The 24,931-nt window shown below is 37.6% G+C and overlaps 1 protein-coding gene across 14 annotated transcripts in view; it reads left to right on the top strand.

Annotated features, from left to right (window-relative positions):
* The window catches only part of ERC1 (ELKS/RAB6-interacting/CAST family member 1), a 289,654-nt gene that overhangs the window by 167,387 nt on the left and 97,336 nt on the right, over positions 1 to 24,931 (top strand). For 11 of the 14 annotated variants that reach the window (XM_017804631.1, XM_017804634.1, XM_017804635.1 and 8 more), the window contains 2 exons: positions 5,448 to 5,579; positions 21,215 to 21,375. In XM_017804631.1, the coding sequence (XP_017660120.1) occupies positions 5,448 to 5,579; positions 21,215 to 21,375 (293 nt within the window). The remainder of the gene's footprint in view (positions 1 to 5,447; positions 5,580 to 21,214; positions 21,376 to 24,931) is intronic. The other 3 variants (XM_017804640.1, XM_017804642.1, XM_017804643.1) reach the window with 1 other exon arrangement.

Raw genomic sequence — 24,931 nt, forward strand, 5'->3', positions numbered from 1 at the left:
ATTTTTTTCCCTCCCATTTCACTTTCCTTTCATATAAATTAGATCCATTAATAGCAATGTATATCTATCTGGGTATTGTCTATTACTGTCTATCGTTAGAGCTGATATATTTCTTTTCCAGTTTTCCTGGGTTTGGGTGGGTTTTTTCCCCCGTGTACACATATTTTAGTGTGCATCCTTCCTGTGAACAGAAAAGCACATATTTTTGTCAGCAGCATCTTTTATAGTCCTGCATCATTCTTGAGTATTCTCCTACACTGCAGCAATGATACTCAAGGGACAATATGGTTGAAACACCACTCCATTTTCTACCTTTCTATTTCAAATGAAAAATTCACTGTCCAGTTCTCGTACATTCTTGGCTTCTTTTCAGCATACTAATTTTAATGGACTGGTTAAATAATATTTATCATGTCTAGAAATAATTTTTATCCATTTTTTCTTTTACTATAACTATATTTTTATTCTTTCTGAAACAAGAATCACAAGTACACACATATTCTGGATGTACAACTTATGATCCACAAGTGCACACATATTCTTTTTTTCTGTTGTGATGCTCTAAGAAGAATGTATTCATCACTTTCTACTGTTCCTCATGTTCTCAATGCAGCATATGCAGTGCTGTGGCCAGCTCTGGTTGCACTTCCCTCTCAGCTCCTAGTGGAATTAAATTCTTCAGCCTTTCTCCTTTTGTCTCCTGTAGTTATTGTTCTGTGTTTATGCAACTTGTCAGGCTTGAACTCCAATCCACGTGTCTTATTTGGCAGATACAATTCTCCAGACGATGACATATGTTGTCCTAATGACATAATCATTGTGTATCTCAGGTCTGATCTCTCTAAAGATGAGGAAATGTTGATCAAGGAGCTCCTGCTTGGCAGTTTGTGCCTCGTTGCTCTCAGAATGTTCCTTTCATTCAGGAACTCGTGATGATTACATATGTTGTTGCTGTACTTAGGAAAAAGCCCTCTTCAGCTGTGAGAAACAGGAACTTCATATGAACCTAATACTTGGATATACCTGGCTTCTGCCTAGAGAGACAGAGATCTCCCCATCACAGGTAACCCCAAATACATTAGTTCCTTTACCAATTGAGGACATCAAGACAGATATGGGAAACCAGCACTAGCATTTTTAGTTATTCTAACTCAACTATTTGTTCATGCCCAGCAATATCTTTAGCAGAAGCTCTTTTATGTGGTAGTTTGCCTCTCTGTTACTTTATTTTCAGAATCTTTAGTATTGGATCTGTGTTTATTTTGTGGTACAGTTGAAAATTTCAGTTTTTCATAATGACCAACCAGTGTGCACTTTAGAGTTGCAGTTAATCAGGCCCTCGTATTTTTAACTGGGAAAAAATCCCAACATTTGTAGATGGGCTGCCTCCAAATATTGATGGAGAATTTGTTGTCTCATTAACAAAATGATTTTTTGTATCCATGAGGAAGCTTTAAGTAGTACTTGAGGCAGCTGACAGTCCTGAGTTCCCAGGTTCCGCTTACCCAGTGAAAGGTCAGTTCACAAAGGAGATTTTTTTATTTTTAGGGAGAGTTTTATTCAATCTAGCATGGACTGAGATCATTATCACTAGGTTCTTTATCTAGGTCGTGGCTTCTTGAGGAAATATGTTATAAGAAAAAGCAACAGGGCTTGTAATAATAGGGGCTTGTAATGATTTCACTGTTTAAGAAGTAATTGTTTCCTAGTGCAAAACACTTCCAGTATTGTGTTCTTCCCATCTGATCTGTGAAAGTGCACAGGTAAGACATGCTATTGTATTATTTACAGGGTTATAAGGCAAGAATCTTTCCCTACCTAGATGTTACAGTCCTAGAATACTTTTAATAGTTAAAAGAAGCATTTCATTGCCTTCTCAAGCTGTTAACTAATCTTTCCCATTAGCTGACTAGAGAAATTCACTTTAATTCCAAGAGTGAAAGTAGGCCATAAAGATCTTTATGAATCTAGTTCAAGACACAGTTATGGAGTTTGCCAGGATACCTCAGGTTTAATTGAACCTAAATACCTTATTGAAAGCATGTATCCTATTTCATGCACTGTCATAAAACTACATGGCAGATTACACATCACATGAATGCAGGATAGATTAAATTGATCCATCGTTCTAACATGCATCACTTGGACATCCCACCACTTCCTTCCTGAAGGGAAAGGAGAAGCCCATAAATGTGCGTCACTCTCACCTCCTTTTCCTTTCAGGCTTTCAGACAGGCATGTGTGGAATGAGTTTTGCATACGAATCAGCAACTGGATCATAGTATAGGTAGCAAAAATTTTTATTGTGCCTGAACTCTTGGCACTCCCACAGTGTCGAATGGGTTTTCATTTTCTGTGTGCTACCACCAGTGAGCATAAAGGCAGAGGTATCTCCTCTATCCCAGTTTAATTCCATCTCTGCTGTGCATATGGGATGCAGGAGGAAAGGGAGGGAGGGCCATGGAGACATTTGGGTGGGTAATACCTCTTGAAGAATGCAGTTATTGTACAGGTAAGTAGTATTTTTGTTTCTTTCTGAGTATTCATCTGTATAAGCTTCATGAAAGGAGGTCGTCACTTTTTATCATTTTGCAGTTCTCTCAAAATAGAAGAGGATAATTTAGCCCTCAGTGCAATGCTCAAATGTGTGTTTGCTTCAGAGGATCAGTCATTACAGGAAAAAAATTTTAACTGTAGTTATAATTGACAGAAGTTTTTTCTCAGAGTTTAACACCTATCACAATAAAGACAGTACTTCATGTAACTAAAAAGAGGAAAGCAGCAGCAGGACAGGTTGAAGGCTGGCATGAGCCTGATTTGTTTCAGACCCAAACAATTGGAAAAACGTGCTGATATGTTAAAAGGCAAATGTGGGTTCACTTTTATTTACTTTTTAGCAGTATGAAGCAGCAGCTTGTATTTAAAAAAAAAAAAAAGTAATTCAAATGCTGGTCAATGTCATGAATCAAAGAGCTAGAAACAAAATAATTCTTTAAAAGTCCTTTGAGACTATTCTGCACTAGTGGAAGTGTTACCTGGCTAAGCAACAATCTGCTGCTCCTACCAGGTGTTTGTGTGGTTTTGTAAGGTGGTTACACACATTGTGACAGTGTTAGAAGGGTGAAATTGCACATCTTTTAACTAGGCTTGCCTGAGACAGAAAGTGAAATGTTCTAACTAGTCTTTCCGTGCTGGGTGGGTTTATCAGTATTAGACTCGAGTTAAAAGTTCACCATTTCTAGGCAGTTCATTCTAAGTTAACACTGCACTTTTTATCTTGCAACCCTCTTTCATATATGTAAAAGTGTGTGTATTATTTTAGGAAAAAATAATTATATATGAATATAGATTTTTCAAATGCAGGTAGCATGGCACTGTATTTTTGGTATCACCAATTGCTCTTCCTCCTGTCCCTCAAGAGTTCACCTGCTTGAATAGAGCACTATATGGTGTCACAGTTAATACAGTATTGAATTCACCTCTGAAATGTTTGCCTGGCATGAGGAGTGGATGTTAGAATGTGTTAGAATGTTTTATTCTGCATTCTTATTTTAAAGGGGTTTCTATTTTACATGCAGCTGTTCAAATGTGCTATTCCCACTTTTGTTATTTGACACGGAGAGCTACACATTTACTTGGCTATCCATGAATAATATATCAAGAAGTAAAATTCATACTTACTGTGAAATGCAGATAAGCAAGTAAATATTTGTCATGTCTGGCACGGTTAGTATTTTGTGCTGAGTTTTTTGTAAGCTTGTTATTCCTCTTTTTGATGAGACTTCATTTAGGCTAATCATAACCATAAAGTAGTTTTGGAAGATGTTATCAGCGTTTCTAAAAGATTCAAAAATTATGAAAACATGTTGTGCAACACCTATTTTTGAAATGTAGATCTCTCCATCTGTTTCTTTAGAAATCAACAATTACTTGCCTGGTGAATCCACTCTGGAAAGTAACCATCAGCAGAAAGCTCCTCTGCCTGCAAAGCCTAACAACTACTGTTGCTTGTGCTAGTGGTTGAACACTAGCCTTGCCCTTCACGAGGGCAGTGGGGCCAGATGTCCTGCACTGCTCTAATACAAAGCTTTGCATCTCTGCTTGAACACTCTCATTGAAAGTGACAGTTTTGAGACTCTCAGAAATGGCATTCATGCAACAACTATCCTTGGGGATGTATCCCAGGTTGTAGAAGGCAGGAATCAAGGAATAAGTCAGGTTCATTCTTTAAACTCACAAGACTAATCTTTCCATTATGAAGGTTGCAAGGTCAATTTTTTCCGGGTCAGTCTTCTTTTCCCTTATTCTTTATATGATATGAAACACTTTCAGAGAAACAGTGGAAAATTTCAGTCCTAAATACAAAAGGACAAAAGCCAAAGGGGTAAATCTGACAAAAAGCAAAAAGCAAACACAGGAAAGCATTTGTGATTCTTCCACTGCTGCTGAGATGACTGAAAAGCCATGTATTAACTTCAATATGAATTAATAACTCATCTGAACCCTATGATCTAAACCAATCTGCAAGACAAGAAATGCAGAAATCTTCCATAAAGCTGCTCACTTCTGGTGGATTTGTTAAGCAGCCATGGTCCAAGACATTCATTTAAACTGTAAGGACAGCCTGCTTTGCAGTTTCTGTCCAACCTGCTTCTGCAGAATCAGGAGATACACATTTATTTTCCTAACAAGACTAAAGTAAGGAGAGTCTCCTTTACAAATAACAATACTATTATTTTGTATATAGTTTTTTTTTAAGTTATACTGTTTTCTTCAGTGTTCTTTGAACATATGTGGGCATCTGAATTTGCAACTGTGAAGATGCTCTTAATCAAAGAATAACTTTTTAGGGAGTCTTGATACTTGAATGTCTGAGATTCAGACATCCCAGAAGAATCCTTCATGTTTCCTAGAGATGTAACACTTTCTCAAAGACTTAATCTGAACAATGGAAAACTCTGTTGGGTTAATGTTTGCTTTTCTCTCCCTTAACCTGGAAATGACAAATTCCAAATTGCAGTGCTGTGTTTCCTTTCTTACCACACCTGCTGCTGATGAATGTGAGAGCAAATGGGCAATGCTGAATGCCTGCTACCTTCCTGCCAATTCTGGCTTCTGTGCTTCTTCAGAACTCCTTACTAATCCTTATTTACCAACAATCCTTGCTTATCTATGCTGTGTAATCTCACAGGACTGTGCTTGTGTCCAACACTGGGGGCAAACACTCTTGCTCCAGGGTCCTGCTTCGCTAGCTTTCTCCTTCTCTTTACTGCGATCTTCCTCTTACTCTTGCATCCCTTCATCTTTCTTTCCCTTGTGTGAAGATGATTTGCCTGCAATTGCACCTTGGGAGGGAGAAACACATTTTGGTTGGCGTAAAACTTGGTTGATTAAAAGGCTGTAGTTCCAAACAAGTCGTCTTCACCTCGTCTCCCGTCATTTTCCAGGACAATCTGCGTAAAAAGGACGATCGGATTGAAGAATTGGAAGAGGCACTCAGAGAAAGTGTTCAGATAACTGCAGAGCGGGAAATGGTGCTAGCACAAGAGGAGTCAGCCAGGATCAATGCTGAGAAACAGGTCTGCAATCTTGTAAAGTCACTGGTAGTTCTCTTAGGAAAGTAACCAGACAGTGAAGTGCTGTTTTCCCTGCTTTACTGCGAAACACAGCTGGTTTTCTTTGGTGATCCTGTATCTCTGTTCCAACATTAAGTAACAAAACTCATAAAGTCTGCAAAGCCTTCATGATAAATGGTATTTCATAGGTAAGATTTTCTTGGAATTAAAATTAAATATAAGGTATCCTGAGCTTTAAAATTGTTTTAAGTAGTAACTCTTCTGATCTGTCTTGCCTGTCAAAGCTGTCTTCCTATGTGTGAGCATACTTAGGTTAACTGAGATGTTCACTGAATGTGCTTAAAGATAATGATTTTTATTAGTGTAGTTGTGTTTATGGACCACAGTCTGGTTACACTTGCAAAACAGCAGGATAAAGAGGTAAATCCCTTGACTTGAGCCAAGCACACACACAGAAATACACACTTGTGTCGAAGCCACAAGTATAAACTTTTATACATCAATTGATTCTGTGCCACTGATTCTGAAGAATCACACAGATGCCTGATTGTAACTCACGTAAGTAATCCTTGAGAATAGCATAAGTAGTGAATAAATCCATGACATTTTGATAAAGCTTTTGAAGCAGAAGCTGAACCTGTCACTCTTACTGTGCTTTTTGTGAACCTCTTCAGTATTTTTCACTATTCCTTACTTGACAATAATTAGCAAACAGGAACATTTTGTCAGTTGTATTTCAATAGAGGGATCTGCTCCTCTTTGTTATTTACTTAACAACAGTTCTAAGTGCACTTTAAAATGTTTTAAGAGGTTTTTTTCTAACATGTATTTTTATGTCACAGACTTTAATGAAAAAGAAGATATAAATATCTTAGTAATAATCCGAGTTTTCAAGAAGAAAGCAACTGTTTCTCTTCAGGCTAGAGTCAAGCTCAGCTGTTTGCTGATAGACATATTGAGGATAATTCTGGTTGCTGTATCCTAAGATCCTAGACAGTGTTACGAAATTCGCTTTCAAGAATGCCTTTTTTCCAGATTTCTTGTAGCTTTTAAAAAATTGCATGAAATAGAAATGTTGACAGGCTAGTGAGCACCACATCAAAGATTAGAGCTCCTTGAAAGGATAACGGATATTTGACAATGGATTAGGTTCTATGATGAGGCACAAAAGCCATCAAAGTAGTTTGTGATTTGATGCCTAGGATGTCATAATGTTTTAATTTATCAGTCACAAGACAAAGTGACCACTTTTATGTTCTTGAGCACCTAGAAGCTGATGAATAAAGAGTTGGAATTGGGTGGGCGACCTAAAGGCAGGGAAATGCACAGCCTGAAGGTCAGTGAGCCATAAGGGTCAGTGGGAGAGATTGAGAGGAGAGGAAGAGAGCCAAGACAAGTAAGATTTGTGGGTAAAGATTGCTGGAATATGGTAGGCAACAGTACCATGAAAAAGAAATTAATTTGGATGTAGTGGTGCATACAGAAATGAGGAGGAGAAAGAAGGATGGGTTGAAAGCAGCAGTATTGGAAGAGGGAAAAGTCGACATCTGTGCAATGACAGCAGTGTCTCGCTCCAACCGAAGAACTAAACTGCCAGTTCTGACAAGTTATGGTTTTTAAAATATGAGCAACCAGTCAGCACAAAGGAAAAGGAACTGGTGTGTCTTGTTCCAGTCAGCACTGGGAGACCAGCTGTGCCCCATTTTGTCCAATAGGATTTTGTTTTGGCGTCAGTTAAATGCAGTCAGGTAATAGAGTGTTGGCAAGTAGCTGTTTTTTCAAGGTGAGGAGGAGACTTCCCTTCAAATGTTTTTCAGTTCATATTCCTTCAATTTACTTTTGAAGAATGGCCTCTTTGTTTTATTATGTTTTGTAGAAGTTCTTTGTAGAATCATGAAAGACACCCTTGGATGACTTAGAGTTTTAAAATGCAATGATCTGTGTTCTATACACTATCAATGGCAAATCCTTTGACTTTCACAAACATTCTTAGCCCAAGTGTGAGTAATATGTGTGATTTTTAAAATGTTAATGTTGTTCTAACTGATTATAATTTGCTTTTAATTGCATGCTTTTTCTTTCCTCTCTTTTGTTTATCTTGCTTTCTACCATTTTGCCACTTCACTGCCTGTCTGAAGCTGTTTAATGAATCAGTGCATGAGATCAACCATTTTGGCTTTAGGTGGTTCAAGGTATGAGGACATCTCATTTGTGTGTTCCTCTGCCCCAGTATTTCATGTTGTTATTGTAGCCTTGTGTTGTGTGATCCTGCCCTCCATTATCTCCTGGTGTGTGGTGTCGTGCTGTTTTATAGGCCTCAGATTTGAATTACAGCCTCCACGAAGCCACCCTGGATTTCATGGTTCTCACGTATCTGTTATAGATTAAAATCATGCTCTCTTTAATCCAGTGTTTGAAAATATCCTGTCAGTGTGTATTAACTGTGACAGTGGGTTCACTGTGTTAATACACAATCTGTGTATGCAAGATGCCTCCAGCTGACTGAAGCTTTCTGTGTATTTCAGAATTTTAGACCTAGTTCTTTCTTTCATCTTTCACAAAAATGAAATCAGGCATTTCCTGCTGGGAGCAGTGCACCCATTGAATCGGGCATAGTTTTATTATCCTTACTGATCTGTGTAACAAAAATCCCTGCCATACAGAAAGCAGATGAGGCAGTCTTGCACAGATGTAAAGACTTGAAAGTTCTTCAAGTTCTTTCTTTCTAATAATACTCACCTTGGTTTTGTTGGTGCACCTGTTGAATCCTGTATGTAAATGTTATTGTGACTTCCTTACAACTGTGGGGTTGTACCACTGTGGCTGATCCCTCTACTTCAGCCCTCTAGGTGGGAGATCAGAAGGTGTATGGAGACTTCTTTTTAAGTGCTCCCCATAAGGCTGAAGTTAGGATTACTTGGATAAACACTTCCATCATAAGGTTCTTTTTGTTAGAAATGGCAAAACCAAATGTAGATTCAGGAACTGTTTCTGCATTAACCAAATCTGAGTTTATTTTAGAAAAGCTGTCGTTATGTTCCTCAAGGGGGAAGAAAGAATTAAATATAAGGGGGTTTTTCTGCTCAAAGATTCGATGTTCGTTTTACTTCCCTAGGAAAAACTGGTGGAGGTTGTCTTTGACAAGAGGCCCTGTCTTGCTCATAGTTGTTCTTTTGCTGTCCTGGTGCATCGTACCATCCCTTCTCCTGCAGCAGAAAGCAGGATGTTGTCCTTTGGGTGGATTTATTCGTAATTATTTATTCACCATTCCCAGAACAATGCTGGAAAAGCATTTCAGTCCTCATGAAAGAATGAGGCCCTTTATATGAAATAAAGTGAAACAGAAGTTCAGGTCCTGTGATTCAGTGTCAATCAGTAATGAGTGACAGGTTCTTTTCTCGAGCACAATATTAGGATTACTTGCATTTTGAGCCTTCCTCTTTGAAGGGCATAGTTCACTAATGTGTTCTCACCTAAGATCCTCAATGCCCTCCCTCTCTTTGCTCACTTTTATCCCCATACTGCAGTGCACATCCCTTCAGTTTTCCCAGCCTAGGTCTTTCTGAGGCTCTGTTGTGAAATGGAGCAGTGTCCTAATTCATGAAACCACTGTCTCATTTTTTGAAGGAATTTTTTCATGTGAACCAATTCACTGACCTGGTTCTTGGATCCCCATGCAGAACTTGGGGGACATCTGAGGAAGCACTGACCTGTGGGGGCAGGACTGAGAAGTGGAGGCAGGAATTGCTTAGTGTTATTACTAAAAATATTTTTACCAGAAACGGTTATTGCATCCTTTACAATAGGGTCCTGTTTCTGTGAGTGAGGTGGTGCTTTGCCTGACCACAACATACATTTCTCTATCTAATTTTGTTTCCTTCAAATTTGAAAAGCAGAAGGTTTTAGAAATTTAAATAGTGTTTTTGCTTATAGTAGTGCAGCTCTGTTCTCTCATGGATATCAACTCCTGCTTAAATGCACTCTTTCTACAGTGTCAGCTAACATCTAACTCCTTACCCTAAAATTATATGGTAAATAAACACAAAAAATGGCCGTTACCTGTTTATTCCTTCCTTCTTAAGTAACTACTTAAACTGAAATTTTTGAGTTGGCAGTCTGATCTTGACACCTTCCATCAACCTTTTTTGAAGTTATGGTTCTCAGTGGGACATTTAAATGAGGTTAAGTATGGAGACCTGTAAACAGCTATATCAGTGTTCATACACTGTGTCTTTTTATCCTGCGCAGGACAGGTTTTTCTGCTTTGCTTTTTGAGGAAAAAAATAAAAGATTGAATATTGTAAAAGTAATGTATTGTTTAAATGTATTTTCCTATGCTAATTCCTTTCTCCCACTGTCTCTCTAAATTATTTCAGGACATATTATTTCAGGTACATATTACATGTAAAATATTTCAATAACAAGACTCTATCACATATGCCACCTTCAAAATTTGTATCTATTTATTAAGGAAAAATAAATATTAAATAGGTTAATAACTCAAGTAGAACCTTCACAGTTCACTCCTTTTTCATAATCTCCTGTTTCCCTGTTGTAAATACAAGGTCAGCAGAGGTTTGAATGTAGAGTAGAGCCTCCAAGAGTCTTACCTGTAAGTTACTGCACAGAAATTCTCACCAGGTATTGAATGATACCTATCATTTGCACTTCCATCAGACCACCATTCTGGTTGTGCTTTAACTTTTTAGCTATGTTATTTAGATTGCATTTCCTTGTTAGAATAGAAATTACATTTACAACACATTTATCATATTGAACCCTATCCTATCAGGTACCTTCTAAAAATGCAAAATAAATTAAAAAAATATACCTTTTTTTTGCTGAGCATTCTGTTACTGAAATAGATTTGAAATATTTTTTATACGTATGTTGAGCAATGGAATTATTTCACAGCACAAATTCTGACACATTAGGTTACTTCCTACAAGTCCCTGTAAATGGAAAATATAAAATGGAATTTCTCATGAACCACTTACCCATGGGTGTTTTCTGAGCACTGTAGAAATGTCAGAATTCTGACTGGTCTGTAACACATGCTGAAAAGTTTCCTTTTAATGAATGTTTTTGTCTCTTCTGTATTTCCTTATGAGGAGTTTGATAAACCAAGAGATTGGAGATCAAGGCAGTAATCCAGGTTATGGTTTGGAGGTGAAGGTGCTGGAGCCTCATTGCTTCCCACAGGTTTTTCTAAGCAGTTTACATTTTCTTCGGCTGAACTTCTCTTAAATATTTTCTGCAAAGCTCTTTCCTGTAAAAGTCTGCCAAACTCATTTTGGGTTTGAGTGTATGTATATATATGTGCATGTACAAAGTAATGTGTGTATTTGGTTCGTATTAAGTAAAGTTCTGTGCTAAAAACTTACATTTTAGCTTCTTTTACTGATACAGATGTTTTAAGAGCTTTCTAAGTCAGTGTCAGCCTGAAGCATAGACTTACCATTGTTTTTCAAGAGATCTATTTTTTCTAGCCTTTTGTCTGATTCTGTTCCTTTGGTTAGAGAAGGCATTTTGCATGGCTAAAGTTGACTGTGCACTGTGTCCTTGTCAAGGAATATGTTTGCAGTCATTTTTAGCAATTATGCATCTCCCTGAAGTTACTTCTTTTCCCCAAGTATTTAAATGGATTACATAACCTCTTCCTTTAAAAATATGCAGATTTGTACTGAGTCACGCTCCCTCCATGGGAGAAGGTAATTTGATATGTAATTCCTGCATTTTCAGTAATGTACCTTTTAAGAAGTGTAACAGAGTGGAATTTTTTTCTTAGTTGTGTTTAGCTGTGCCAAGTTGGGGGCTTGGGTTTTTTTTGTCTCCAGATGGGAAGAATAAATAGGGAAGGAAATGATGAATAGAAAATAATGCCCAAAGCCTTTGAGACAGAGATTTTTTTCTAACGTTATAGAGGAAAAACTTTCTAAATCTTTTAAAATCATAGAATTGTTTAGGTTGGAAAAGACCTCTAAGATCATCGAGTCCAACCATTAACCCAGCACTGCCAAGCCCACCACTAAAGCATGTCTCTAAGCACCACATCTACCTGTCTTTTAAATTCCTTCAGGGATGGTGACTTTGTTTTTGTTTCATTTGTTGCTCTCATTTAAGGTTGCAAAATAGTCAAAATTTGATGACTTTCAAGAGAATTGGGGACACTCAAAGGATAATTAACCTCTGTGCAAAATATACATTGAGCATTTCTCCATGTAAGTCACCTTTTCATTTAATGAAATGAGAAATACTGATGGAAACCATTATATATAAATTTGGTGCAAATGCTGACTTTAAGATCCTTTTGTCTGGATTTTTATCCCTTTTTATTGTTTAATAGGTAAATACCAATTTCACATTATGCCTTTTATTATAGTCGAGTATTCCAGACAAAGGTCTATCTTGGCATCTCTCTGACTGTTATATTATTTTTTCAAGCACCTACCTCTAGACAGTATTTTATTTATGGTGGCTGAGGAGAAAATCAAATTCTTGCAGATTTGGTTACATTAATGCTTGCTTGAAATTGTAAGACCCAAGCAAATATTTGTGTTAATATTTGTTTAAGCTAGTGCTGTGCTTTTCTCATTTTAAATTTCCTTTCCAGTTGCATTGTTTAACTGTGATCTTAAATGCAAATGTGATACAATAGTACATAGATGAGTGCGTTAGAAAAGTTAATTAGGCTTCAACATTAGATTCATAAATTGAAAAACATATACTCTTTTTCTGACATAATTGATTTTTTTCCCCCAAATCCATGAAGTACAAGAAAAGAAATTGTATTCCTTCCTGTACCTTTCTCCTATACAGAAGAACACAGAAAAATGACAAACTTCAGGTTCATTAAACTGAGGATGCCCTTCTTTTGAAATGTTTCATATTCACACAAAAGCTTCCAGACTTTGCTGTACTGCTGTTTACCATTGGATTCCTTCAAACCCTTCACTGAATTTCAGCCTGGGTTCTATATAGTGGGATTGCTTTTTATTTATTGTGGTTAGGTTCTGCTGTTTGCTTTCTGTTAACTACAATGCTAAAGATTTGCTTCCACGAGTTCACAGAGGTGGAAACTTTCCTGAGCTTGCCAGCGAGACTGTGCTTCTTCAGTTGGCCACGTGTTCAACCTTCACGTGGCAATGCGTGTGCTTTCGTATATTTGTGTTCATGATCCTTAATGTCTTTTGGGAAAAGGGTGTTAAAGTTGTATGTGGAATTAGCATAACGTTTTTCACTCCCTGTAGTGAGTTAATACGTCATCCCAGAATTTTTCTCTTTGCAAAATCAATCTATGCTATATAAATTGACAGTCTTTTGCTGTGCTATGTAGCACAGCATTAAATATTTACTTTGAATATTATTCAGTTATGTCTAAACTGTCTGCCATAGTGACATATCCTGGTTAACCTAAAACTGTCTAAAATGCAGCAAAATGGAAATCAACATAGTCTACAGAGGGCTGGTAAAAAAGTACTGAAATCCCTGGGCAATTAGTATGACTTCTACCTTAGCAGCAGTCACAGGGTAGATGTAACCTAAGAAAGGGCACGTTAATTTGAAGATGGCCACGTTTAGAGTTGTAGCTGGAGTATCATGGGTTATCCATAGTTCTAGAGAACTTTGTTTGGAGGTAATAAATTGTGCTAAATGAGTGTGTGCAGAGCTGTGCTTAATGTGCTATATCCTAGTGTCTCTGCCTTTGTAGAGATTTTTAGAAGGTGATCAAAATCCAGATTTTTTTTTTCAAGATCGTGTACTGTGGTTGCTGCTGTGTTCCCAAAGAGTGGGAGAGACTCATTGCTAGCCATGGAAGATAAGCACAAGACAGTTTCCTAAGACTATAGGTCAATGTAAAGTGAAACAGGACAGCTTCCTTTGGTATGGTTGCTAGGGTTAAAAAACGTAATGAGAATGTTTTGTTGGATAATGGTTTCACTTGAGGGAAATGGATAAATAGAATTGTAACTTGTTACAGTTGTCAGATACCAGTGACTAAAACAGATTTCTTTCCTCAGTAGAAATCAGAATTCAGTTTTCAATTTTTTTTTTCCAGGCCTGACTCAAATATTTCGTATGTGTTAAGCAGAGACAATTATTGTTTCCTTCTCAAAAGCTCTTGTCCCAGCAGTAGGCTGTTGCTTATTTGTATGGGTTATGGCCCACATTTAGGAAATGCAACTGTCAAAGCTACCTCCAAACATCCTAACAGAACACAGCTGTGACTTATGGAGTCCTGAAGTCTGGCGGCTCAGGAGTTTTCTCTTTTCCAAACATCTGTGAATCCTGATTCCTCTTTCTTCATACAAAAGCTCAGTGCTCTCAGAGTATGAGCAAAAGCACTCAATTGATACTCAAGTAATGCACCCCTTGACAGACACTCCTTTGTTAATGTTTCTGTGGCTTCTGCAGGAGTAACATGGTAATGTCAGATACCTGATCAGTCCAGTATTAGTGCTCCTCATTGCCCAGAGCCATCTGTGGAGACAGTAAGGAGCAATACAGAGCATTAACTCCTCTTCATTATCAGATTCTTTTTTTATAATGGAAGTTTTTGTTGAGACCAGCTCATGGAAATAAGAGACATCAGCTGTTTAAGTATCTCACTTTCACAGAGATAAGAAAAATTGCATTCATCTGCAGTATCCTGCAGGTTTTCAGACCATAGGCTTTTGTTCTCTCTCTTTATCTTTTCCCTCTCCTTTTTCTCATTTAATAATGTAAGAGCAGAACAGTGGCACCAGTCCTGTTAAGCCACCAAGACACACTGTTTTATCAGGGATGCTGAGTGTACAAAATCCTAACTGTCTAAAAACCAAAGGCACAAAGACTCAAGAAAGCCGCACACTAATATAAAGAAACACAGATTTCATCCCTAAAATTACTGCTGTGTATTACAGATAATCAAAAGATCCTGCCATTTATCTGGAGAGCTGATAATCCACCAGCCATTTTCACAGCTTCAACACTCCCTCCCTTCTTTACTGTGAACAAAACAGAACTCCTTCTCCGTGTGCAGTCTGCCACAGTCCTCTACTGCTGTACACAGCTGACCTTGCCAAAAGGAGTTCTGTAAATCTTGCATCCTCTTTGAAATGGGCTAAATGGGATGTATAGAAACATCTTCATTATTGCACACTATTCTGCTGTGTCTGTTTCTGAGTGTCTTTAGGTAGGATCTCCAACTAAGGAATTCCAAGTGGTGAAGAAAAAAGGAGTTTTTCACTTGTCTGCACAGGATCTTATGGCAATTTTTGTTAACAGCGACCACACAGAACAAGTGAAGCAGTTATATAGGGTGTTATGTATAGTGTAGGGAAGAACACTGTCTTTTAGGTGAACTGCTTTTCACTTAGTTTATCTTTATAGTGCCTGCAATCACAGAATAAAGAGGGAGGTAAAGGATCTAATCTCCCTATGTATCTGCTTCAGAAGGATTAGTGGTGGTCACATTGTCATGGTGGAGAGGCCAGAAGCCACGATGCATTGTCCTCTGCCCACCCACAGGTATGTGCATACTGTGCACTGATGGTGAATAAGAGGGGTGTGAATTGAAGCCAGAGCTCCAGCCTGTGTGGTGGGGCAGGGCCATTCTGCTTCATACCCTTCTGCTGCCAGTGGGGCAGAGCCTGCAGCTTCTGTCTTGATTGAGGACTGTCCTTACCTCACAAATCAGAAATTACATTTTAATGTTGCTGAGGGAGAGGAAGATTTTTCTTGTTATTTGTTTACTGATTTCTCTCATTTTTCTTCAATATTTTTAGTTCTCAAAAAGCTGTGCCTAACAGCTTTCCCAGTGTCTATAGGAATTTGAAAGTTGTTCCCTCAATTCAGAATAGCCAAGAATTTAGTTAAGTGTCTTGGATATAGTCTTTAAGAGTACCTTAAAGCCACCCTACTGCTTTAACAAAAATGGGGCTATGATGAAACCATAATTCATTTCCCTCTTATTTTGTGTAAAGGTTTATTAGCTTGTGATTTAAGCAAACCATCTGGTCCTGCTGGCAGTCCAAGTTATGTCAGACTCAATGCTTTCTCCCTTGTAATATGTTACTTGAGGCAGTTAAATTACATGCTTAAGTCCCAAGTCTGGCCTGTGCTTTTTCCATGTCTTAACATCTGTTCTAGGAAATTTTTCTGGGATCCAAACAAGTTTACACTGAGCCAGAACTCTTGTCTTTGTCTTTCTTTTCATGTCTATTTCTTTTCATTTTCTGAAGTCTAATCAGTAAAACTACGTAAAAGATAATGCAGAAGTTTGCAGTCCCTTTATCATTTCAGCAATGTACACAATGAAATGAAAAATAGTTTCAAAACTCAGAAGCAGTAGAAAAGTAGGAGACTGTCGTCTGAGAGAGTGACACTTTGAGAAATGTTTATTATTTTTTTCAGTCCTTGTAACATTCTTTCTACTGACTTTTAATTGCAAGACTTTTTGTTTTGCTGGCCTAGTTAGTTTTGGGCAAAAGTACAGATTTCTAGTACATTTTGTCTTGTAATGCTAATTTCTTGTTTATACAAGAGAGGTCTATGTTTAGAAAGCCAATAATTTTAAATATACAAGTTAGCCTGCTGAGGTGGTTTTGAAATGAAGATCTCTAGTGATTGATTTATACAATGATCGTGGAAAATGACTTGTTTGTGTTGGTATTTGTATCTGTATTCTCTAAAATTGCATCATTTTGTATTCTGCATGGAACTTTTGAGACACAATAATGAATATAAACAGCTATCCCATAGCCTGCTATGTCTGTATGTATATTGAAAGAATTAGAATTTCTTTCCTTCAGTGAGAAATATAAAAATGTGTCTGTTTCCAGGCACATAATTAAACAATTCCCATATTTTGCTACACCTAAATTGTGGTATTTCCAGTTTAGGTGTAGGTTTCTCAGTGAAACAGTCAAATTCCTTTGCCATGCCCTCTGAGAATTTTAATTACACATTGATGTGTAATCTTTTGTGCCTAATCAAAAGAAAAAAATTATGAGGAAGGAAAAATAACAAGCCTTGGACTATCTGGATGATTGAAACTTCAGTTTAGAGTGGATGTAGGGAAGAAGTTCTTTACAATGAACATGGTGAGACATTGGAACAGATTGCCCTGAGAAGTTGTGGATGTCACATCATTGGAAGTGTTCAAGGTTGGGTTGAATGGGGCTTTGAGCAACCTAATCTAGTGAAAGGCATGGCAGGAGTGTTGGCCTAGGTGGTATTTAAAGGTCTCTTCCAGCCCAGACAAAGCATTCTATGAAAAAATGAAAAATAAAAAAGCTATGCAGTCTTTTCTGCAAAGATTGCTAATCTACAGGTGAGGAAAAGCCTTCTCTAACATTAACATAAAATATCTTTTATGTAGTGTACCAGTGATTTGCTGTCTTTTATAAAGGTTATTCAAGCCAATCATATACATATGAACTTTGGGTACATTTATGTCCTGTCACTTAAGACTGGAAACATTTCTTTTGTGGTGTCTGTGGAGGGCATTCTTTAGCCTTTTCCTCATTCTTGGTAAACACGTAGCATATAAACATGGATTGCAGGGGTCACCATTTCAGAACAGATCCTCTGCCTCTTCAGGTGTTTTTTCAAGTGTGTAGCATTTTAATCTTTTTTTTTCCTCCATACTGATGATTTTGTCCATTGCCTCTTTATAGTTGCACCGTACTGATGTAAGGAATTACACTGTATTACCAGCATTCATGATGCATTTGTTACTTGGATGATGACCCAAAATTGCTCTGCTTCTTTGAGCAGAAAATTAGACTCCAGAACTATCTTCCTGAGAGGGCTATGGAAGCCTTTTTCGATTTCCAGTGCAGTAGAAAAGATATCTTCAGGTGATCCTTCATCACTGGGGAAAGTTCACAATGGAATGGAAAAAGGTAGCTGCCACTACATTGTAATTTAAACAGACTGAAGTGTTTGGGGATGCTGAGACTCCACTACCTTATCTGTCTGGTGCCTTAGGTACTGCAGTCTTTGTCAGTAATCATTCCAAGGGCTAATCCAGTGATTAGTAGGATTTTCAGACTCAGTAATATTTTGCATATCCAGTCCCTTTCTCAGTTTTGCTGTCTTTTTACTGGCTTTTGGGGAACTTGACCAAGTTCTTTGCAAGTCCCTGGCTTCACATTACCCAATGGCCAGAAAAGTTTACTGGAACAACTACATATTTGGAGTTAATGTGGTATCTACATGTCTGTGCAAAAGCCTGTTTTTTGATTTAGAGTTGCATCAGAGGAGCATGAAATTACAGTTTGTAGGAACAGGGATGTTAAGATGGTAGATAGGCTTCTGAAAAGGGCTTCATTTTTTTGTCATTAGATCCAAATACATGGTAGACAAACTTCTCCTGTTGTATTGATGTTTCTCTCTGTCTTGATTTCATGCTTCCTAAGGAAGGAAATGTAATACTATGTAAAAAATTTGTCCTATCTTGATATTTCCCTTTTCTGCTGCTGTGAATACTGGTCTAGTTGACATACTTTGCCCTCTTTCACATAGTTTGTTCAGTCTCCTGGGAGCTCTATCCTGTAATGGAAACTTACTTCAGCTTGATGTTCTTCCTTAAGGATAAGCTGCCACCTGATTATGTCATGTCACTTAAGGCCCAAAAGCAATGAAAAAATAGTCTCCATTCAAGTTCTCTGCTCAGAATACATGAAGACCTTTCTGACCTGTCTACAGAGAACTGAATCACGGCTAAGTCATAGATAGTCAAAGATATACTTTGCTTTATATGCTGTCATTTGAGCAAAGAGAAAAGAGGAGCAAGAGTGCACTCTTCACGCCTTCTGAGATGGAGACTTTCTAGTTATAGCTGGCAGGGCACAAGCTTACCTGCAGTTAAATTGCAAATGTCAACAGCATGTCTCTGAAAACGTCTCAGCATGCCAAGAACTCTCGTTTTGGCAAATATTTATTCTTTATTATACAATTAGCTGCTCTCAGGAAAAAAAAAAAATCAAGGGTAGATTTGAAGTTTTTTTATATAGGCTAAATTAGATGTGCTTTGCAAGCAGTTTGCTTCCAGTGAGTATTCCTGTATCATTTCTCACAGGGCTGCTTAGTGGGACATGTACAGACAGGTCTGCACTAAGATTCATAAGCTGCCAAATAAAATGTTTTGTTTTGTAGAGGTTTAATTGAAACAGACCCATGGAATATCTATAACCTGATGAACCTGAACAATGAAGTCTTTACTGTGAATGCAGTCATCACTGTTTTGGTGAACTTTGTCTTTAGTAAATTGCGTGACAAATGGTACTTGCTGGAGAGGATGGAAGGTAATGACAGTTCTGTAAACTAAGTTGTTGGCACAGTTTAAAAGCTCCTTGCATTCCAGCCGTTCCTAATACGTGATTAGATCAATTCTGTGTTAGCCTGCAAAAATAGAGAATACAACCTTAGAATTAAAAGAGTTAGCAAGCAGAGCAACGAGAAAAAGATTAAGTACCTGCAATAACCACCACTACAAAGTACTCCTGCAGAGTTAGCCTTTGCCACCTCTCGCTGGGAGCCTTGGCCTAGACATCAGTCTCTGGTCTGCTTGTGTCTTTTTACCAGCACAGAGTTGTCATGCTACGGATCTACATCGAGCAAAGCAGTCCTTCAGTGTCAGCATCACAGACCCTGATGGCTGGGAAGGGAGGGAAGGATGTCAGAAATATTTCAGACCTGATTACAGAGAAGATGCTGCTTCACAGATTGTTTTATCTTGGCAGCTGACAAATTGACACAGGCCGTTTTGATTGTTGCAGTTGGCTGGGGGCTTGTTGATTTGAGGTGGTTTTCTGTTATAAGCTAAAGGGTTTATAGTTGGCATACCTTTTTCTTCTAAGTTTAAAGGGAAATGTTTATGTGGGTAATTCTGATCCACCCAAAGGAAGCAGAAGCTGATATTCTAGAAGCTGATGCACAAGTACACCTTTGCTTCCCCACCACGTTGTGACTTTTCTCTTTCTAACAACCAGTTTCCATCCTAGTAGTATTTTTGCTATTCATTATTTCTGCAGTTCTTCTTTGCATTCTTTTCTAATGTATTTTCTCTATTTCATTTTATGGAGTTTTCTCTTTGTTTTAAAAATTGACAGTTTCTGATCTTGTTTTGCACACTAATAAAACAGAGAAAGTTTGGTTAATATATCCATGGTCACCAGTTTGAATTCTGCGTCACTAAAATTCTGCTTTGGTCTGTTGATTGTGAGATGAATTTTTCGCTGTACATCTTGAATAGTTTTTGATAATCACATGTTTTAATTTTTTTTTTTTTTTTTTTAGTTTGCTGAGCACAAGAAGAATCCTTTTGGCAGCTGTATTTGGGTGGAAGTAGATAGGCTTTCTACAGTAAACACTGCACAATGTCTGTGCTAGATTTTTATAAATCTGCTAATTCTGAATTGCAATTTTTCGTGCTCTGTCGCTGATTGAGGATGAAAACCAATCTTATTATCCATTTTAGCTCTGCCTTTAGGAGTACAGGATTTATTAAAGTATGTTACATACCTTCCCTCCTCCAGTACTTACATAGCAAATGACATGCCCAACTCCTTTTATGAAAACATGTAATTAGAAATTTGGCTTAATATAATTTCAATGATTCACTCCCAGGATGGATCACAAGTTGCTTGTTATGCAGGGCTATAAAGGCAATGCAGTGCTGTGTTGTCATACTAAATTTATACAAATGTTTGATTATGTGCATCAGTAGCATCTGATCTTCTCCCATTTGAAGCACGTTATAAAACTGGTTATGAACACTTGGTTGTGATAGGAAGAGAAAACCTGTTTTGAAGAAGTCAGTGAAAGTAATGTGTTATAAAATTATATAAAATATATAAAATTATAAAAGCTCATCCAGAGGTTTTTGAATGCTACATGTAGTTAGACTTAAGCATTTATTGTGGTTTTGCATGTTAATTATCATAAATTTTAGCCGAGACAGAACTTGTTCCAAGTGCAAAACAAAAGTACTGTTCATCTCTGTAAAATCTATGCTAGACTTTACAACCATGTTAATTCTGAATCTTTCCTAATTTGCTGGAGATATCAGCAATGTTCTGCTGTACTTCTCTGCCATCAACAAGTCTTTGAATGTCTTATGTTGCTAAATCACAACATGTGCCTATAAGCATTGTTCAAATGGTATTTTGAGGGAAGTAGCCTTACATCTTCATGTCCTCTCCCTGTTTTGGAAACAATACCTTTATTCTTAAAGTGCATATGTGGTTTCTCTTTAGGCATCATTTACAATGGAAGTTTTTTGGTGTATTATCAGTGTGTTTCATTTAATACCTTGCCTTTCTGTGAGCCAACTTTAACATATACAGGTCATCCTCTTATCCTTGGGGTACGTTTTCTAAAACAGAAACACAGAAGAGTTGAAGATTTCTATTGTAATAGTAACATTCCAGTGACCAAACTAATTTAATTCACAGGCTGTAATGTTGCTTCAGTCAAGTACAGACATACTGTCCACAGCACTAGATGATGCTTCCAGCCTACAGAAGTGTTGTGCAGCATACATGCACTGGTAACCTGTGTGCTCCAATTTAGTTGAGACATTTAGTAAATTCCAGTTGATCACATTACACTATTTTTCTCTCCTCCTGTCTGCTCCAAAAATGTTTTAGGTAGAAGAGCTGATGATGGCCATGGAGAAGGTTAAGCAGGAGCTGGAGTCAATGAAAGCAAAATTGTCCTCTACACAACAGTCTTTGGCTGAGAAGGAAACCCATTTGACCAACCTACGAGCTGAAAGAAGGAAACATTTGGAGGAAGTCCTGGAAATGAAGTAAGTGTCTTCTTTCATTATTTGTAGGCATGTTTTATTGATATCTCTGAATTCCTTTCTGATCCCTGGTGTTCTAAAGACAGCCACTGCATGAACATTACAGATCTGACTGATCTGTAATCTGTTGAGCCTTCAGAATTTACTTCTGAACATGACTGTCACACTTCCACTAGAGGTCAAAACCATTTCTTCCTTGTGATTGTTCACAGTAGACTACTATTATTTGCACAACAGCATCTTCAGAGGTCCTTCAAACAACTATTGGGACTCAATTATTTTATTAATGTGTCATCTTGCTTTGAGCAGCCTATAACTAAGGTTAGGTGCAAGTCAGTATAGCAAATGACAAAAAAAATAAGAGGGAAGAGAGAAACATAATGTCAGGTGTTTGTAATGGTAAAATCAGACTGCAGAGGTCTGTTCTGCTCAAGTATTTTTCAAACTAATGTGGATGGTTCATTAACACTGGAATAATTTGAAGCTCTCTATCAGTCAGAATTCTCTCATCATCTTTGCATAAGAAGACCTGGATAAAACTGAACTTTGAGGAGGTAGGGACAAGTGAGGAATTAGACTTCTAAGGCTTAAATACTTCCTAATTTCTGACTGTGCATTATAGATAAATAGTTATCCTTAGTTTAGGGAGACATGAATCCGTTTAGTGCAATGATGGATAGTGCTGCCAGCAGTTCATTAGAAACACTTTCAGTTGTTTAGCCAGCCCTGAAGAGAAGGAACATTTTTATTGGCAGGACCAGCAGTGGTTCCTCCACTGTGGTTTTGTGAGCCATTATTTATTTATTTAACTATTCTACGCTGGTCTCTTTCCTTTCCTTTTTTTTTTTTTTTTATGAAAGGATAGAAAAACAGCTGTTACAAAATGGAAAGAGGTGGCTTAGATCTTGAAATTCTAACTTAGGAGTGCTGTATAAAGTGGGCCAAGCCTCCCCAGCTTCATATTCCGCTACAACAGTCTGATCTAGACCTGGCGTAAGGATGTTGGAAGACTACAGTACTTAAAAGCCACACTTTTTATTTTTAATAAAAAATTTTATTGAGCTATAAATTTGACTGCCTTGAGAGTTGTTGGGGGGGGGTGGGAAGAATAGCTCTTAAGGTGATGTGGGAATCCAAAGCAACTGGAGATGTATCCCATATCCAATCACTTGACAGCATTTTCTTCTGCCAAACTGCTCTGCCAAACCTTCTCATTAAAATATACACGTAGTGTACAGTATATCCTGAAATGTATTTGGAATTGTGTAGATCCTTTAATATAACTACTCACTTCTAAATGATGACCTCTCTTAGCTGTGTAAGTTATTGTTGGAAAGTTGTTGTACTGAAATGTAGTATCAGGAACTGCATGAACTGGTAGATCCATTGTACCTCAGAAGGAAGAAGAATGCTGGAGAGAATGGTAATGCTGTCAGCACATGGAGAGAAAGATGGAAAAAACATTATGTTTGTATAGTTAACTAGCTGAGCGTGTTTTAGTCATAGCTGGTCTGTCTTAAAGTTCTATAAAGCTGCCAAAGGCATCCAAACTTCAAAAACTCACCCTCACCATGAGGCTCTGTTGCAAACAAGTCTCTACTGAGGACTCCCAGTCAATTAAATATCTTATTTTTATATAAAGAAACTCCAGTATATTCTTCATTGCCCTGCCTTCCCAGCCTATGCCTTTTATGAAAACCATTCTTGTTTTCTGTTTTCTAGTTTTCCAAAAAGTTTCTCATGTTGTTAAAGTATTTCCTACTATTTCAGCTCAAAAAATAACAGTAATTGAATGAGTGGTCAATTTTGTGAAGCAATTAGCTGCTTTTAGTGTTCTTAACAAAAAACAATAGCTATTGTACAGATAGTGTTCAAAGATACAGTAAAGCAGTTTTATTCTCCAGGTTTTAGGACATGCTTTACTGGGAAAAGTTTGAGGTGCTCAAAAGCAGCACTGATTAAATTTGAGATTTGATAGAGGAGCAGATCTAACAGGCTGGGCCCTGCAGTCAGCTAGTGGGGCTGGGGAACAGACAAGAAAAATAGCTTAGGAAATGCAGCTTTAGGATATTCTAGATATGGACTGAAAGAAAGTGTTAAAGCAACAAGGGGACTCCAGAAAGTTACCTTTGGGTTTTGATGGGAAGTTGTTAGATATTATGTTAGTGAAAATATATGTTTAAAATACTGTTTCTTAGAGGAGAACTTGTGTTTACTACTGACTCTGTAACCCTGAGAAGATCATTTCACACTCCTTAGGGAATACTGTGGCACTAGAATAGCTCAAGTGTGAATTATTCCAAGCAAGAAATTTCACTCCTTAAAGAAATACTATGTATTTGGAAGCCCTCTTCCTTTAAGTCTAATATTTTCATTTTCCTTTAAAAAAACTTTATTGCAAATAATTATGAGAGAGGTAGATAATGGTCTCTATTTATATCACCAAACCCGATCTACTGTAAAGAAATACTAGTGAACTGCTAGGATTTTTGTTTTGTTTTGTTTAAGAAGTTCTAATGTTTCCATCATTCACAGCAAATCTTTTAAATTAGGCAGGAATAAAGTGCTGTCTACAGAGAAATCTCTGTTCTTTGTCCCGTAAAAACCTGCTTAGGCTGAGCTGAGTTATAAACTGTTGAAAATCACCAGTTTTCCTTTCCTTTTTTTTTTCTCCTGGTGTTGTCAGCAAATTTTGGCAGTGTGTGAAAATAACCGAGCACAAACAGTCTAATCTGGGGCCGAACTCATGCAATTGCCAAATCTGGAGCAGCGGACACTGCACTTATAGGGAAGGGGAACAGACACTGTGTCTGCATGGAGAGAGGGAATTTTTTATTTTTTTTATTTTTTTTTACTAGACAGGGCTTTTGTTATGGTCAGAAGGACCAGAAGGTTCTTCCTAATCATCTGCTTTAGGATTGAAAAGTCCCAGTTGGAGCATTTCTCAATCTGTTCTTTCAGACCTGGAAAACTGTCCAACAGCCCTTTCCTGAATTATGCCTTCTCTTGCTAATTGCAATTGCTGCTAGCCCTATAATTCAAGGTATGCAGACTTACATAATGTAGTTGGCGCTTCAGAGTTGAATCCTTCATCCTGCTGGCTCACAACAGAAAGATTATTACTTGTCTGAGAATAATTTACTGTCCTCTTGTTTCTTGAAAAATAATCAAGGATATTACAGATGAATAAATTGTTATAATAGAAAATAATTCATGTTTCAAAACCAAGCTGTCAAAAAACATCGTTTGATTTCTTTCGTGACTGTACTTGAGTGGTTTTCTGAATATTTATCACAGTAGTTTCTAATTACATGAATTCATCCCACAGATAGTGTTTCGTTTGATACAGAGTGTAGGCGGCGATCAGAGAGGAACCAGGCCTGTGTAGCTTAATGAGGCTGTTTATTGTATGCCTCCCTTTTTTCATCTCGGACTTGGAAGGCCTGCTGAGAGCTACAGGAGGGCTGCTAATAAAAATAAGATGCCAACCTAGGCAGTGCTATGCAGGAAGACTGTTCACCCGTATCTCTGCTACAGTTTTCTTGCATGATATGACTTA

The sequence above is a fragment of the Lepidothrix coronata genome, unplaced genomic scaffold (genome assembly GCF_001604755.1).
Source record: "Lepidothrix coronata isolate B3197 unplaced genomic scaffold, Lepidothrix_coronata-1.0 Scaffold10, whole genome shotgun sequence".
Lineage (NCBI taxonomy): Eukaryota > Metazoa > Chordata > Aves > Passeriformes > Pipridae > Lepidothrix > Lepidothrix coronata.